The 16,835-nt window shown below is 45.7% G+C and overlaps 2 protein-coding genes across 4 annotated transcripts; one reads left to right on the top strand and one right to left on the bottom strand.

The window, feature by feature from the left end:
* Positions 1-317: 317 nt before the first annotated feature.
* On the top strand, positions 318-13,003 carry Dnajc14 (DnaJ heat shock protein family (Hsp40) member C14). 2 transcript variants are annotated; one of them, XM_027392124.2, is made up of 7 exons: positions 318-1,236; positions 1,679-3,144; positions 7,641-7,747; positions 8,133-8,252; positions 11,564-11,724; positions 11,811-11,913; positions 12,063-13,003. In XM_027392124.2, the coding sequence occupies exons 2-7, from the start codon at positions 1,735-1,737 to the stop codon at positions 12,271-12,273; spliced, it is 2,112 nt and encodes a 703-aa protein (XP_027247925.1). In that variant the 5' UTR covers positions 318-1,236; positions 1,679-1,734; the 3' UTR covers positions 12,274-13,003. The 2 variants fall into 2 exon arrangements, with proteins under 2 accessions (XP_027247925.1, XP_027247924.1); XM_027392123.2 differs by having other exon boundaries at positions 319-1,205.
* A 255-nt stretch (positions 13,004-13,258) lies between these two features.
* Positions 13,259-16,830, bottom strand: Ormdl2 (ORMDL sphingolipid biosynthesis regulator 2). 2 transcript variants are annotated; one of them, XM_027392129.2, is made up of 4 exons: positions 16,675-16,830; positions 15,354-15,528; positions 15,036-15,187; positions 13,259-13,848 (listed from the first exon to the last, which is right to left on the bottom strand). In XM_027392129.2, exons 2-4 carry the CDS (start codon positions 15,525-15,527, stop codon positions 13,713-13,715), a joined length of 462 nt encoding a protein of 153 aa, XP_027247930.1. In that variant the 5' UTR covers position 15,528; positions 16,675-16,830; the 3' UTR covers positions 13,259-13,712. The 2 variants fall into 2 exon arrangements, with proteins under 2 accessions (XP_027247930.1, XP_027247931.1); XM_027392130.2 differs by having other exon boundaries at positions 15,354-15,607; positions 16,675-16,777.
* Positions 16,831-16,835: the final 5 nt, after the last annotated feature.

Below are 16,835 nucleotides of genomic sequence, written 5' to 3'. Positions count from 1 at the left end.
GTGGGGGATCCCAGGCTACCTACTTCTCTAATCTAGGACTAGACCCACCCCCCCCACCATAGCAGTGAGAGATTTGGGATGCCCATCAATACTAAGATGGAAGGCGTCTGAATGCTGAGGAGATTAATCGACAACTTGACGTCGTCGAAGCCCCAATGGGGTCCCAACGCACCCCCAGGTCCAGCTTGGTTTCTCCCACTTCCCAGAGAATTGGAGTATTGTCTTCTGGAGAACCGGGTGGTCAGGATACGGGATGCGGGGACGGGTTTTTTTTTTTTTTTTTTTTAACCAGTGTTCATGGGTAAAAAAAACTTGCGGAGCAAGACGGGCCTGGCAGGGACAATGACAGAACTGTAAGGCTTCAGGAGCGTGTGTAGAGGAGAGGATCCACAAGCTTGGGTCTGCGAAGGGTTCCGGGCGCGTGCGGGTGTGGACCCAAAGCTCATTATGTAAATGAGATGCAAAGCGGCATGCAGATGAGCGCGGGGTTCTGTTACTCTGGGCTGGGTTCGGAGCCCCGCGGAGCCACGCTCCGGATCCCCTGGCCGTAGTCCCTTGGCCGTAGTCCCTAGCCCGGCCCAGGCGCCGCGTTCACAGGGGGCGGATCAGCGGCGTGGGAGCTCGCCAGCTGGGTCCGGGAGAGCAGTGTCTGTCGCGTGTAGTCAGGGGGCGAGCTAGTCCGCGACACACACTTGTCTTCCTCTCTGGCAGGGCAGCCGATAGGGAAGGGTCTGGGCGCGCAGAGGGCGCCGGCTCCTCTGCGTGCTCTGGCTGGCTGCCTGCGAGCCACAGACTATGTGTAGACTGGCGGCTGTCTTTCATCTTCCGACTTCAGCAGTGACGAGGAACACAGCCCGCAGGCCTCGGCGGACAGCTCACCCGCTCACCCGCGGCAGCGCGACCTGTGCGGCTCACACGCCGGCGGCCCGGGGCTCTTTAAGGGGCGGGGCCAGGGCGCTCTGGCGCCGCCCCCTCGCTTGACTCTACGCTCGCAGCCCCCGCCGGCTCGCGGCCCCGCCAACCGCTTTTCTCCTTCCTTCCCGGCTTTTCCCCGGTGACCCCGGAAGTGGAAGTAGGCGGCCGCGGCGGGGACGGAAGGCGGAAGCGGAGCGTGAGCGGGAGGCGGAGCCGGGGGAGCTGCTCTCGTAGCTCCCCCTGGCCTCAGGCGCAGCTGCTCGAGGGGGAGGAGTTACCGCCGCTCTTCGGTACGTCGCCTTTGCCCCTTGGACCCGGTCGGTGGGTTCTCGGGTGGTCTTCTGCTGGGACACCTCTTAGGCTCCGCCCTCAGCCTTTCCCTTAAGCTGCACTGTCCCCACCCATTTCTGACAGATTACGGCCTCTCTTTCAGGCAGTCTTTTTTTTTTTTTTTTCTAAGAGTAATCTCCTCCCCTCCCCCCGTCCCCACCACACCCTTTGCGGTAAACCTCCCGTTCCCCCCATTTCCCAGACTGAAGAGTTTAGCTTTCCTGAGGAAAAAAAGAGAAATTAAAGATTTCGGGGGTGAGGGGTTTCTGAGGTCGGGGTTGGTGCAAGCAGGGTTGTGGTCAGTCTGATTCTGGTTTATTGTTAGGATTAGCGAATGTCTCCAAAGAATTTGCGCTTAGGCGGCGAGGGTGGAGTTGGGTACATTGTTTAACTTTCTCCCTTGGTTCTTTCCAACTTGATACCTTTGTTGCAGGCAACAGAATTTACCATAATGGCTGTGACCTAAACTCCTTAGGAAGCCCCGGGGTCATGGCCCAGAAGCACCCCGGAGAAGGAGGGTTGTGTGGAGCCCATCACACTGGTGGTGCCTCCCTCAGGACATCAGGACCCTCTGTGGACCCTGAAATACTTTCATTCTCAGGACTCAGGGACTCAACAGAGACTGCTCCTAATGGTACACGCTGCCTCACAGAGCCCTCTGGTTCTAAGTACACACAGCCCCCAAACCCAGCTCACTGGTCGGATCCAAGCCATGGACCTCCAAGGGGTCCAGGACCACCTAGGGAAGGAGGCTACCTTGATGAGAGTGAGACATCCTCAGAAGGGTCAGGAGCGGACCAGGAACTCTCAAGAGAGAACGAGACTGGGTACCAGGAGGACGGGAGCCCTTCTTTTCTTTCCATTCCGTCTGCTTGTAACTGCCAGGGAAGCCCTGGAATTCCCGAAGGGACTTACTCTGAGGAAGGAGATGGCTCTTCTAGCAACTTTTGCCACCACTGCACCTCCCCAGCCTTGGGGGAAGATGAAGAGTTAGAAGAAGAATATGATGACGAGGAACCTCTTAAATTTCCCAGTGATTTTTCACGTGTGTCCAGTGGAAAGAAACCCCCATCCCGGAGGCAGAGGCACCGTTTTTTGACCAAGGAGGATACTCGGGATAGTGGACGCAGAGATCCCAGGTCCCCAGGTCGTCATCGGCTGGGCCGAAAACGAAATCAGACAGATAAGCGCAGAGGCCTGGGACTGTGGGGCGTGGAGGAGCTATGTCAGCTTGGACAGGCAGGCTTCTGGTGGCTGATTGAACTTCTGGTATTGGTGGGAGAGTATGTAGAAACGTGTGGCCATCTCATTTATGCATGCAGGCAGCTGAAAGGCAGTGACCTGAACCTCTTTCGAGTTTGGGTGGGATCCTGGGCAGGGAGATTGGGGGGCTGGGCCCAGGTGATGGTCCAGTGCCTAAGCCAGAGCTTTTCCTGTGCAGCAGGGCTATTCACCCGTCTTCTTAGGCTAGTGGGTGCTTTCCTGCTCCTGGCTCTTGCCCTCCTTTTGGGTTGTCTGCAGCTGGGCTGGCGGTTTTTGGTGGGACTGGGTGACAGGTTAGGCTGGAGGGATAGGACCACCAGGCTGTTCTCTTGGCTGGCTTCTCCAGCTGTGCACCGTTGCTTGACTCTGCTTCGAGATAGCAGGCCATGGCAGCAGCTGGTAAGATTAGTTCAGCGGAACTGGCTGGAGTTTCCTTGGGTCAAGCCGAGGACTAATAAGCAAGGTAATGCACCTGCAGCTAGTGGGCGCCACTGCCAGCCAGAAGAAGAAGTGGCCCGACTTTTGACCATGGCCGGGGTCCCTGAGGATGAACTGAACCCTTTTCATGTGCTGGGGGTTGAAGCCACAGCATCAGATATGGAGCTAAAGAAGGCCTATAGGCAGCTAGCAGTGATGGTGAGTACCCTCCTCTACTCCTCTGCTTCTTGTTCTCCCTTGTATCTTCTGTTCCAGTTTTAGGGAGTGTAAAATTAAAGGAAGGCTGAGCAGGAGGCAACCGGAAGCTGAAGGATTGTTTTGTTTTTGAGGCAGGGCTTCACTATGTAGACAGGCTAACCTAGAACTCATAACTCTTCCTGCCTCCATCTCTTAGTGCTGTGATTTATAGGCACTTAACACCATACCTAGCTAAGGGAAACATTCTTAGGCAAGAGCCATCAAGTCTTTTCTCTGACTAGGGATCTAACTCTCTCTCATTTAAAGTCTTTTGTCATGAAGGATTTTGGGGGGAGTAGGGGGAGGTGGTGGGTAATATAACAGACAGGTTGAACTCACTCTGCAGTAGCTAAATGAAATCCCTCTACTTAGGATAGGGAAGAGGTCCAGTCAGGCATTACCTTAGTTGCTCTCACCTGAACAAAGGAATTTTTATTTTGTTGCTTGGGGTAGAGTATTGCTATAAAGCTCCAGCTAACTTTGAATCTGTGAGTCTCCTGCCTTTGGAAGTGCTGGGATTATAAGTGTGCATCACCATGAATGATAAAGGAGGAAAATTTTTTTTTGTTTTGTTAGAGACAGGGTTTCTTTGTGTAGCCTTGACTGTCTTGGAACTAGCTCTGTATACCTCAAACTCACAGAGATCCACCTGCCTCTGCCTCCCTGGGATTAAAGGCATGTGCCACCAGTGCCCAGCAAGAAATTGCCTTTTTAGACTTATTTTATGTGTACAAGTGTTTACCTCCATGTATGCATGTGTACCATGTGCAGCCTGGTACTCAAGGAGATAATGAGTGTTTCCCCTGGAGCTGGAATTAGGGATGGTTGTGAGCAACCATGTGGGAACTGCAACTGAACCTGGGTCCTCTACAAGAAAACCAAGTGTTTTAGCCACTGAGCTGTCTCTCCAGCCCCAACAGGAGATTTTAAACATGGAGAGAACCAGCCTCTCCTGGAGATGCAAGTGTAGGCCTAGTGTGTGGTGTTCAGGATGTGCATATCAGTGGTCATTCCAGGACCAGGAAGAAGGAAACAGCTTCTTTTTTTCCTGTGGATTGAGACTGGAGTCCCTCCAGGACCTTGTGCATGCTAGGCAAGTGTTATCCTATCCCTCTGACATTCATACATCCCTAACCTGAAAACAGGAACTAAGACCCACAATATGAAAGGGAGCAAAAAAAAGGAGCATAAGTCAGCCGGGCGTTGGTGGCGCACACCTTTAATCCCAGTACTCGGGAGGCAGAGGCAGGTGAATCTCTGTGAGTTCGAGACCATCCTGGTCTACAAGATCTAGTTCCAGGACAGCCTCTAAAGCCACAGAGAAACCCTGTCTCGAAAAACCAAAAAAAAACAAAAAAGGAGCATAAGTCACAACAGAGACATGCATATCATGTATGTGCATGAAGATATGTTTCTTTTTTTTAACTATGAAGGGGGGTTTTGATGTACTATATACTTGAGAGAAATTAATATTATTTTTTGCGGTGCTGGGGATCAAACCCAGAGCCTTGCTCATTCTAGGCATACACTCTACAACTGAGCTAAAGCCCCCAGCCCTGCTGTTTCTGTGTGTGTGAGTAAAGCTATATTATGAGTGTAAATAATAAATGTAAAATTGCACCTGAGGCTGACTTGACTGAATGTATGGTCCTGGATTGGTAAAACATTACAATATGCAAATTACCACAGTGGTTGTATGACATAAAGAGGAATGGGCAACCAGGGTTTTCCTTGACAATTAAAAGTACAGTAAGCCCTTAGCTGGTAACTTAGTAAGGAACTAAGTGGAAAAGACATGTTCCTGGGATATTCTTAGAGTAAATAACAATTACTTTTTCCCTCAAATTGTTAATAATAGTAGTAGAACTCCTTTGTTTCACCTTCATGCCTTTTAGCAGACATCATTCTTACATTCTTGTTTTCCGGCTTCTCTTGGATAGAGGTGTCCTTTCATCCTTTATATACCCAGGTCTAACCCCCAAATCTCTCTTGTTCTGGGCTAGAATTTCTGTTGGCTTCTCTTGTTATAACCTAGGCCCCAGTGTGAATACCTTTAAAGGCCTGTTACAAGAGCTTGAGCCTGTGAAGTTTTTTTTTCCCCCCGAGACAGGGTTTCCCTGTGGCTTTGGAGGCTGTCCTGGAACTAGCTCTTGTAGACCAGGCTGGTCTCGAACTCACAGTGATCCGCCTGCCTCTGCCTCCCGAGTGCTGGGATTAAAGGCGTGCAACACCACTGCCCAGCTGAGCCTGTGAAGTTTTAAAAGCATTCTTTTTGTTTGGCATCAGTGGTGAGACTCATCTCTGTGCTTTAGGGTAGTGCAGATGGACGGGAACAGTCAGGAAGCTATAGGAAGACAGGCTATTGTTTGTTGTGCAGAAAAGGCTGAAAAAGTATAAAAAAACTTTCTGGGATCTTATATTTTTGGTTGTAAGCCTAGCCTTTAATGGCTGAGCCATCTCTCCAACCCAACTAATGAGATCTTAATATGCTTTCATTTCTGGAACAGAAGGCAGATCAGTAGAAAGTTTCGGATATGAGGGTCTCTTAGTTACTTTTCTTTTTCTTTTTTTTTTGGCATATTTTTTTAATTTGAATTAGAAACAAGATTGTTTTACATGTCAGTCTCCCTCTCCTCCTTCCCTACCACCCCTCTCCTAGTTACTTTTATATTGCTGTGAAGAGACACCATAATCAATGCAACTTAAAAAGAAAACATTTTTAATTGGGAGCTTATAGTTTCAAAGAGTGAGTTCATGACCATCATGGTAGGGAGTATGGCAGCAGACAGGTAGGCATGGTGTTGGAGCAGTACTTACGAGCTTACATCTGATCTTAAAAGGGGAGGGAGAGAGGAGAGACTGAGTTTGAACTCAGCATCCTACTGCTTGGATTATAGGAATGTGCTACCACTTCCAACTTTGGATAAGAAATTTTTGTTTGTTTTTGTTGTTGTGATTTTTTGGTTTTTGATTTTTTTCCAGACAGGGTTTCTCTGTGTTTCCTGGCTGTCCTGTAACTTAGATCACACTGGCCTTGAACTCACAGAGATCCGACTGCCTCTACCTTCTGAGTGCTGGGATTAAAGGTGTGTGCCACCATGTTCTGCCAGATAAGAAAATGTGAAGTTGGAAAAGAATGAGTTTCAATGTGTAACGTATTGGAAACTTTTTATTAAGACTGGTAATAAAGCTAAACTGTAAGGGCTTTACATGTCAGTTAGGGTGATTCACATATCCCGGTTTGTCTAGCTAAGGAGTTCCTGATACTTGGGGCTTTCAGAGCTAAGCTGGGATAGTTCCAGAAAACTGGGATGGTAGGTCACCCTAGAGTCAAATTCTGGGCCACATACTTTACATGGGAATTTTGTCTGTATTGTTCGTGAATGTGGTCACACATGTGGGATGGGGTGGGTCAGGGCACAATTTAAGGTATTGGTCTTTGCCTTCTACCTTGTTTAGAAAGGGTCTCTTGATTGTTTTTCTACTGCTTATGCTAAACTAGCTGGCTTCTGAGGATTCTCTTGTCTCTACTTTCCATCTCCTTGTAGGAATGCTAGGATTATAGACACTTTATCCCTGTATAGTCCAGCTTTTATGTGGGTTCTGGGGATTTGAATTCAGGTCGGGTCCTAATGCTTGCACAGCAAGCACTTTTACCCACTGAGCCATCTCCCTGTTTCTTCATATATATTCTTATTTAATCTTGAAAATCTATGACACATAAAAATATTCAAGGCCATATAGCTTAAAAGGAAAGCCCTGATTTAAACCCAGATCTCTTCACAAGCTATGGTAATTGTCCATGAAACTATATTGATTCTCCAAAAGGATAATGAAAAAGAATTCTTTGATATAAGAATATCTATGAGAGGCTAGAGAGATGGCTTAGTAGTTGGGAGCATGTGCTTGTTGTGGAGCTAAGCTCAATTGCCAGCACCTATAGCTGTCTCCAGCTCCAACTCCAAGGGGATCTGTCTCCTCTGGCTTCCATAGGCACTTACACTTATATGTACACATATCCACACATGGACACACACATATATACACATAATTAAAAAAATACACCTGGCTGGGCAATGGTGGCATTTAATCCAAGCACTCAAAAGGCAGAGGCAGGCAGATCTTAGTTCCAGGCTAGCCTGGTCTACAAAGCGAATTCCGGGACAGCCAGAGCTGTTACACAGAGAAACCCTGGGGGGGGTTCGGTGTTGAAGGGGAGGCAAAAAAACAACAACCATAAAAAATTAAAAAAAGAGAAGGGGCTAGAGATGGCTCAGAGGTTAAGAGTACTTACTTGTTGTTCATGTGGCTTACAATTGCCTGTAACTCCCATTCCCATGGTGACAGCGTGCTCATGTACATATGGATATGCTCTCGAACATGCAGACATACACACAACCTGAGATGGGGGAGGGGTAGAACTGATTTGTGATGAAATGCCTCTGTGTTTTGGGTAGGTTCATCCTGATAAAAATCATCATCCCAGGGCTGAGGAGGCCTTCAAAGTTTTGCGGGCAGCTTGGGACATTGTCAGCAACCCAGAAAGGCGGAAGGAGTATGAGATGTGAGTTTGAAATGGGACATTTCAGGTGAAGCAGATGGGAAAACCTCAAATAGAAGGTCCTAGACTTGTGGGTGGAGGCACTCAGGCAGAAAGAACTTATTTGAGATTTTATTTTAGCCAGCAGCCTCTGGAGCAGTGGTTCTCAACCTGTGCTTCATGACCCATTTGGGGGTTGAATGACTCTTTCACATGGGTTGCATATCAGATATTAATGACAGTTATAGAGTAGCATCAAAAGTTTTATGGTCGGGGTCGTCACAGCATGAAGAACTCTATTAAAAGAGTCATAGCATCAGGAAAGTTGAGAACCACTGCTGTAGAGGCATCCAGATCTGACTGTCTTTGTACTTTAATACCCTGACTTACAAAACCTTTCTCCTTTCAGGAAACGAATGGCAGAGAATGAGCTGAGCCGGTCAGTGAATGAGTTTCTGTCGAAGCTACAAGATGACCTCAAGGAGGCAATGAATACTATGATGTGCAGCCGATGCCAAGGAAAGCATAGGTATGAAAAGGACAACAGGAGTATGGCAGCTACAGCTTAGTGATTGGGTGACCGAAGGCCTTCCTTTGCATATTATTGATGACTGTGGAGTACAGACGATGAGTAAAAAGACCTCAAGTCTTCTACTTTTGTCCTACTACTAAGAGACTGAGGGTTTAGGGAGAGATGGTTCTGTGGTTAAGAGCATTTGCTGTTTTCCCAGAGGATCCAGTTTCTGCTACCAGCACCTATAGTAGATGTTTCACATCTGTCTGTAACTACAGCTCTAGTCAGACTCCTTTAGCTCTGAGGGCATCTGCAGTCATGTACACATACTTACACACATGCATACATACATATAACTTAAAAAATTATAAAAACAAATCTTTGTCTTTTTGTTTTTGGAGACAGGATCTCTCTGGTTGTCCTAGAACTCACTCTGTACACCAGGCTAGCCTCAAACTCACAGAGATCCACCTGCCTCTGCTTTCTAAGTACTGAGATAAAGGCGGGCACCACCATTGGCAGGCAAAAAACAATTTTTTTTTTTAAGATTTTATGTATTTATTATGTATACCGTCTTCTGCCTGCACGCCAGAAGAGGGCACCAGATCTCATAGAGGGTGGTTGTGAGCCACCATGTGGTTGCTGGGAATTGAACTCAGAACCTCTGGAAGAACAGTCAATGCTCTTAACCTCTGAGTCATCTCTCTAGCCCCCGCAAAACAAATCTTTAAAATAAAAAAAGATTGAGGATCACAACTGCTGATGCCAAAATTCAGCTCTCATAAACCAGGTGTGATGACACATGGCTATAATGCCAGCACTCAGGAGGTGGAAGGGGAAAGAATCTGAGATTCTTGAGATCATTGACAGCTATATTCCATATCAAGTTCAAGGCTAGGCTGGGGCGTGTAAGATCCTGTCTCATCTTAAAGGGAATAGAAGTTAATCCTGTAGCCACATAGGAATGACCATATCATGGGAACATAGATTAAGGTTATCTGCCAAACCACGTTCAAACATGGTAACAGTTTCAGGAAGTTTTTATCTTTTTTTAGATTTTAAATTTTATGTGTGTTTGCCTGTATGTATGTAGTACCTGTGTGCCTGGTGCTGGAGGAGGTCAGAAGAGGGCATTTAGGCATTGAGAGATGTCTCTGTGGTTAGGAGCACTAGCTGTTCTTCCAGAGGACCCAGGTTCAATTTCCAGCAGCCACATGGCGGCTCACAACCATCTAAAACTCCAGATCCCCATAGGATCTGTTTTTTTGTTTTGTTTTGTTTTTGGTTTTTCGAGACAGGCTTTCTCTGTGTAGCTTTGGAGCCTGTCCTGGCGCTCGCTCTGGAGACCAGGCTGGCCTCGAACTCACAGAGATCCACCTGCCTCTGCCTCCCGAGTGCTGGGATTAAGGGATTAAAGGGGTGCGCCACCAACGCCCAGCTCCAAAAGCCCTTTTCTGACCTCCAAGGGTACCAGACATGCAGGTGGTACACAGACATAAAAACACTTATACACATAAAAGAAATAAAATTTAAAAACCAAAATAAAATATGATAATGATTCCATCCATTAAAAAAAAAAAGGTATCAAATTCCCTAGAACTGGAGTTATAGATTGTTGTGAACCACCACATTTGTGCTGGGAATCAAACCCAGGTCCTTTGTACTCTTAACTGCTGAGCCATCTCTCCAGCTTCTGAAGTGTTTCAATCTTTTAAGTTACATTTATTTATGTGTGTATATTTGCTTGTTTACATGCCTGTGTGTATACACAGAGGTATGTAAGTGGAAGTCCTGGGATAACTTTGTGGAGTTTTCTCCTTCCCCCATGTGAACCCTGGGGATGCACTGAGGTCATCAGGCTTGGTGGCACATGTCTTTGCCCACTGTGCCATCTTACCAGTCCAAGTTTTTATAGTTAAAGAACAAAATTTATGAATCAAACACTTAAATTTTTTTATTTTAGATTTGTTCATGTGTATATGAGTGTTTTGATTGCGTGTACATATATGCACCATGTATCTGGTGCCCGCAGAGGTCGGAAAACGGGGTTTGGCTCTACTGCAACTGGAGTTACTGATGGTTGTGAGCTACCATGTGGGTGCTGGACACTAACCCTGGATCCTTGGCAAGAGCAACAGTATTTTTTACCTCTGAGCCATCTCTCCAACCTCAAGATATTTTCTTAACTACACTGATGGGAATGTCAGGTAGGCCTCAGATGTAATCTGATGCCACTCTTCGATTTTGAGTTGGTGGAAGCTAATGGTCTGTTAGTATTTTCCAAAAGGATTTACCTTATAGTCACAAGGCTGTAGGTGAAACACAAGTGGGTAGTGAATAGCTTTAACTATAGCTTGGCTAAAGATTGTCCAAGATAATTTGCTTAGACATGCATTATTCAAATCCCACAGTCAACATTAGTTCTAATCAATCACCTTTGTAAAATCTTTAACACAGGAGTGGCTTTTTGGTGTGAGTGTAATGTGTAATTAGTAATAAGAAAAAAAGGGTTCGGGCTGGAGAGATGGCTCAGAGGTTAAAAGCACTGACTGCTCTACCAGAGGTCCTGAGTTCATTCCCAGCAACCACATGGTGGCTCACAACCATCTGTAGAAAGATCTGGTGCTGCCTTCTGGCCTGAAGGCATACGTGCAGACAGAACACTGCATACATAATAAATAAATAAATCTTAAAAAAAAAAAAAAAGAAAAAAAAGAAAAAAAAAAGGATTCACAAGACCTTACCTTCTTGAGGATTTATAGGCAGTTAATGGTTGTTGGAAGAGAGAAAATTTCTTAAGTTGTATAATCACTGGTAAGGTGTGCATGCCCCTGTAAGCAACCCTAATGAAACTGATTAGGTCATTCCCCCAAAACAACCATCACAAAAGGCCAGGACATGAAAATAGAACATTAATTGGGAAGAGGGAGGGTGTCAGTGAGAATAGGAGTAAGAAATAGAGGATAATAGCAGGTGAATAGGGTCAAAATACACTGTATACATGTATGGAAATACAATCAAAGCCATTATTGTCTATAATTGCTATGTACTATTAAAATCATTAAAGAAAGAAAAATAGTTTAAATATAGAAGTGTGAAAGCAGAGTATAGAACTATACTCCTGTAATCCCAGCACTTAAGAGTCTAAGGTAGAAGCATCACATGTTCAAGTCTAGCCTGGGCTACATACCATGACCCTGCCTCAAACTAAAAGTTGAAGGCAGAGTATAGAGAAGCAGATATTATAGCAGAGTAAAGATAACTTTTAGTCTTTGGCCATATTTGACAGTAAAAAAGTATTAAGGAATTATTGTGTTGGTTTGCAGGAGGTTTGAAATGGACCGGGAACCTAAGAGTGCCAGATACTGTGCTGAGTGTAACAGGCTGCATCCTGCTGAGGAGGGAGACTTTTGGGCAGAGTCAAGCATGTTGGGTCTCAAGATCACCTACTTTGCACTGATGGATGGAAAGGTCTATGATATCACAGGTACACTTCTGACCTCTAAATACAAGATTTTTTTTAAATCTCATTTGCTATGATTGGGTGTTTTGGGTAATTACCTCTATTTGCAGAGTGGGCTGGATGCCAGCGTGTGGGAATCTCTCCAGATACCCATAGAGTTCCTTACCACATCTCATTTGGTTCTCGGGTACCGGGCACTAGTGGTCGGCAGAGGTAGGTAGTACTTCTCACTTATCCACTATTTCAGTTGTATGGTTTTAGATGCCTACCTCTCTAGGGGCTTTGGAAACTGGCCCAGTGTGTGGTTAATTTTGGTAGCTGATTGTAATGTCTCCTGCCTCATTATATCTTTTCTCCCTCAGAGCCACACCAGAGACCCCTCCTGCTGACCTGCAGGATTTCTTGAGCCGGATCTTTCAAGTACCCCCCGGGCAGATGTCCAATGGGAACTTCTTTGCAGCACCTCACCCTGGACCTGGGGCCACTGCGACCTCCAAGCCCAACAGTACAGTACCCAAGGGAGAAGCCAAACCTAAACGGCGGAAGAAAGTGAGGCGGCCCTTCCAACGTTGACACCCTTCTCTTCCTTCCTCAAATCAATGTCAGGGAGTCAAAAGGGCTGTGTACAGCACAGGATGGAATTTGATTTATTTTTAAATACTTTAAAAAGGGAAAAATTTAAATTGTTCACTCAGTACTTAGAGGAAGTCCATGACCTATACTCCCTCCTTCCCAACACCTAGGAACTGTATCTTGTCTTCTGACAATACCAAAGAAATAGGAGGTGGCGAGAGCAAAGAACGTAGGGTCTGGATCTAGTCCAGTCAGTGCGTTCCTGAGGTGTGGGAACTGGGCATTTTCTGGGTTCTGTATGCCTTTATCTTATCATTTGCTTTCAGAGCAAATGAAACTCACCCTTTTTAAATGAGTGTATCTTATTTCTTAACCCATTTCAGGGGTTCCTTCCCCTTTACCCTGATGTACTAGTTAAAAGAAAAAGCATGTAGCCCTAATTTTGGAGATACAGAATTCAGAGTGGAAACTGAATTTTTCCTCTGACTTTCACTTTATGGGAAACCACCTGACTTCAGGCTTGTTGTTGCAAGGATGGCCAAAATTAATTAATTTTTAAAAAGCAGACTTATGCCCTGTGCCCTTGGGTGAGGGGGAAGCATAGAGGGGTTCCCAGAGGCCCCCTTGTGAGCCAAGGGTTTGTATTTTTTTAAGTTTGTTCATATTTGTATGTATATATCTATTTAAAGCCAGGGAATTATCTTTCTATAAATATATAACTGGCAACTTATATTTTCCTTCTTTTCTTTGCCCATGTAGCTTGAGTCCTTTTCTGTTTTCCTGGAGACAGAGTCTTACTATATAGATGAGGCTGACCTCCAGCTTGCAGTGATCCTTTTGCCTCTGCCTCCTGAGAGCTGGGATTATAGGCCCGTGCCATCACACCTAGCTCAGAAGTTCTTTTTGCTTACTTGAGAATTCTTTCCTTGTGGTTAGCTGACAGTGAAGGGTACCCTATATTGGATCAAAGGCGTAGAGATAAAAATTTACTTAAATTTTCTTTTTTATTGTAAGTCAGGATTCCATTTTCCTCCCCAGAATTATGAGAACATCTCTCTACTCTTCTTATCAAATTTCAGTCATAACTGAAAAGACTTTAAGGAAAATATACAGCAAAACAGAACTTGAAGGTGGTATGTTTGGAAGACATGGAAACATAATCACCAGACAAGCTGCCAAGCGTGGATGGCTTCTTGCTGTAGAGGAGAGTGGTGTGGCCCCTTAACCTCATCTAACTTTCCTGATTCAGAGAATCTCGACCCTATTAAGGCTGGGCTCAGGAACCCCATTTTCCAACTTCTTCCTTCTTGGAGTTTAGTTAGGTTTGTCCTATTTCTCAGGCTTCCAAGATACAGAAGATAGTTTGGAGAAGGGAAAACCATTATGTCTCTTTGTTCCAGTGCCTTCCCTCAGTGCCTGAAGAGCTCTCAACCCATTTTTTAGTATTTGTTGATTCCAAAGAGACGGACCCCATGGAATTGGGGCAGCTTAGGCAGCAGTACGCTGAGCAGTGAGGCAGTGTTGATGATGAAATGCGCAGCGTCGTATTTGGTATAGAAGCTGGCCAGCAGGTAGCTAGGGAGAGATAAAGAAAAGGATGACAAGGTTGACCTTCCATACCCACAGTCAAGCCTTTCCAGTGCTTTTCTATTTTGAATTGCTAGTTTTATTGCATATTGTCCTTTGTAGTCCAAAGCTACTCTAGCTAACTCAACAGTATTTAATATGAGGTCTAGGATATAATCAGAAGGCATCTTTTTAACTAGAGATTATAAATCAGTTGATTGCTAATGTCTCCCCCCAAGAGCTGAGGACCAAACTCAGGGCCTGTGCTTGCTAGGCAAGTACTCTACCACTGAGCTAAATCCCCAAATGTTTGCTAATTGTTAATGATAAATTGCAAATGGCAGCCAAAGCTGTTTCAGTCTGTATGACTTTTGGAGCCCTTTTTGCTTCCTTTCCCCAAATTTGTTTTACTTTTAAACCATTAATATCAGTTCTTCCTCTACCTATTTGCTTCTTTGGGGACTGTAAAATCACTTGGATTTAGACAGGAGTTTGGTTTATTTGCAGTCCCTTTCATTTTACCATGGAACCAGCAAGGAATGTGTGGCTGTCTTTTTTTTTTTAAAGATATTTATTTATTATGTATACAGCACTCTGCTTCCATATATATCTGCACACCAGAAGAGGGTACCAGATCTCACTACAGATGGTTGTGAGCTACCATGTGGCTGCTGGGAATTGAACTCAGGACCTCTGGAAGAGCAGTTGGTGCTCTTAATCTCTGAGCCATCTCTCCAGCCCATGACTACTGTCTTATACTTTGTAATACTCCCTGTAGACTTAGGACTAGTGTATTTGTGTGCGTGCGTGTATGTATGTAGGTACATGTTCATGTGTGGGTATGCTTGGAGACCAGATGTCAATATGAGTCTTCCTTGATTGCTCTTCATCTTTGTTGGGGGGCAGGTTTTTAAAAAATTATTTATTTTTGGTTTCTGAAGTGCAGTACTTGGGCTAGACTAGCTGGCCAGCAAGCCCCAGGGATCTTCCTGCTTCCAGCTCTTCAGTGTTGGAATTATAGGCACCCATGGTTGTGTGTGGCCACATCTGGCTTGTATGTACATGCTGGGGATTGAACTCAAGTCCTTGTGCATGTGTGGTAAGCACCTGACTAAGCCATTTCCCCAACTTGTAGTACTTTCCCTCGATTGTGGAGCCACTTTTTGACCCAGCATTTCCTTTACCCCCATACTCACAGTACAATAGGAGAGATGCTAAGGAACTTTCGGGAGGAGGTGAATTGTAGTCCATAGTCCATCTGCTCCCAATGTGTCAAAAGTCGAGCCTTTCCTTGGTCAGGGGTCTCAAAGGGTGTTCCTTTCACTGTATGTAGGAAGATATACATTGCCTGGGAAGAGGGAAAGGGACAGTATGAAGGCTAGAGTAGTCCTTTGGGTCAAGAATTATGCTAAGATCCCAAAAGGAAGACATAAATTCCCAAACAGTTGGTGACTTTGTTTTGTTTTGGTTGGGATAAACCTGGGTTGGGTACAAGGGTGTGGTTTAGTGCTCACCAAGTTATGGATGACGTTGGTCAGGGTCCAGACAACAGGAATGCTGAAGAAAGGGATGCTGAGCAGAACCACATGCAGCAGTCCTACCAAGACGATGTAGGCCAGCCAGATGCCCCGGCTATTCATCACTCGAGTGTTGGGGTTTACTTCGCTGTGTGCCACCCCCACATTCATCCTACCACAGTGAGGGATCAGGCAGGAGTCCAACTCAATTTCCTCTTAACCCCTGATTGAGCTTGTTCCCCACTTGTCTCCTGAAAAGCCAAAATCCCCTGAACTCTAGGGAATGAAAGAATTTCTCTATCATGAAAAAAAAAAAAAAAAAAAAAAAAAAAGGAAAAACCGAGGACTTTGCTAAAACTTGAAACGATGTGAAGCAGCTGGGTATGGTGATCGACATCCTGCACTAGGGAGGTCGAGGCATGAGGACTGTCCTGGGCTAGAGTGAGATCATTTCTCCAAAGCAAACAAAAAAGCAAGAGGGTCTTCGAAATGGCTAAGCTAGAGAGGCATTTGCCACCAAGCTTAAAGACCTGAGTTGGATCCCCAGGACTCACACAGTGGAAGGAGACTCCAGCAAACTGTCCTGACTTCCACGCCTGCCATTGTTAGTGTGCATACCAACACAAGTGGTTTGTTTTGAAGGAAAAAAAAAAGTCCTCCCTACTATAGAAACATGGTAAAATTTTTACTCTGGTCTTTAAAATTCAATGATAACGTGAAGCAGTAAGCTTAGACTGTGACACTCACTTGAAGCACCAGGGGAATCGGGAGTATTTTTAATTTACTTTCTTGAGGAAGTTATTGAATCATAGAGAAGTCACCCACACCCAGAGTTCCACAAGAAAGTTATGCACTTAATCAAGGGACCAATAAGAAGCTACCTCTAGTCCTCACCTTTTACTGGGGCTTGTCTCTCCTGTGTCTCACCCTCATGACCTGTCAACAGCCAGTAGGAGCCTCAGCCCTTCTCTGAAGCGTGGGGCGCAGCAGGAACTTAATCCAGTTTTTAAAATAGTCTAGGAAGGGACCTGAGCTTAGTCCCTCAAGAAATAGAGCCCTCTCCCTTCTAGAGGCGCTTCTGGCATTTAAACTTACGCTAAATCTAATGCCTATTTATTTATTTATTTATTTATTTATAGCCTGCTCTTGCCTTCCCCAAATCAAGTACCGAATCCGCCCATGCTCCTCCCAGAGTCCCACTTTCGCGCGTCAGTTTACGGCTCTCTTCACGGGAACTCGTATTCGCTGCCACCCTTCCTTCCCAATACTCCCATCAGTTCCGCTCGGTAACCTTTTTCAAGTTCCGCGCAGCCCCTACCTGCCAGCTTCAGAAGCCCGGACCGTCCGGCTTGGGGCACAGCAAGAGCTCTCACACCTGCGGTCTCCAGGAAGTGGCCGCCTTTCGCCCCGGCTGCGCTCTCCCTATTGGTGGGACAGGATCCGCGGCGTCCCCAGTCATTGGTTGGCTCTGCAGTGGGG

Source organism: Cricetulus griseus (assembly GCF_003668045.3).
Source record: "Cricetulus griseus strain 17A/GY chromosome 1 unlocalized genomic scaffold, alternate assembly CriGri-PICRH-1.0 chr1_0, whole genome shotgun sequence".
Taxonomy (NCBI): Eukaryota; Metazoa; Chordata; class Mammalia; order Rodentia; family Cricetidae; genus Cricetulus; species Cricetulus griseus.
The sequence above is the reverse complement of the archived record's forward strand: the minus strand, read 5'-3'. Positions and strand labels throughout refer to the sequence as shown.

What these genes read in the sequence shown, in the direction of transcription:
- Dnajc14 (XM_027392124.2), top strand. Translation starts at nt 1,735, where the DNA reads ATGGCCCAGAAGCACCCCGGAGAAGGAGGGTTGTGTGGAGCCCATCAC. An exon ending in AGGCGGAAGGAGTATGAGAT is followed by an intron (nt 7,748 to 8,132) that starts GTGAGTTTGAAA and finishes TTCTCCTTTCAG; the next exon opens with GAAACGAATGGCAGAGAATG. An exon ending in GGCACTAGTGGTCGGCAGAG is followed by an intron (nt 11,914 to 12,062) that starts GTAGGTAGTACT and finishes TTTCTCCCTCAG; the next exon opens with AGCCACACCAGAGACCCCTC.
- Ormdl2 (XM_027392129.2), bottom strand. Translation starts at nt 15,527, where the DNA reads ATGAATGTGGGGGTGGCACACAGCGAAGTAAACCCCAACACTCGAGTG. An exon ending in CCAACGTCATCCATAACTTG is followed by an intron (nt 15,188 to 15,353) that starts GTGAGCACTAAA and finishes CCCTCTTCCCAG; the next exon opens with GCAATGTATATCTTCCTACA. An exon ending in AGCATCTCTCCTATTGTACT is followed by an intron (nt 13,849 to 15,035) that starts GTGAGTATGGGG and finishes ATCTCTCCCTAG; the next exon opens with CTACCTGCTGGCCAGCTTCT.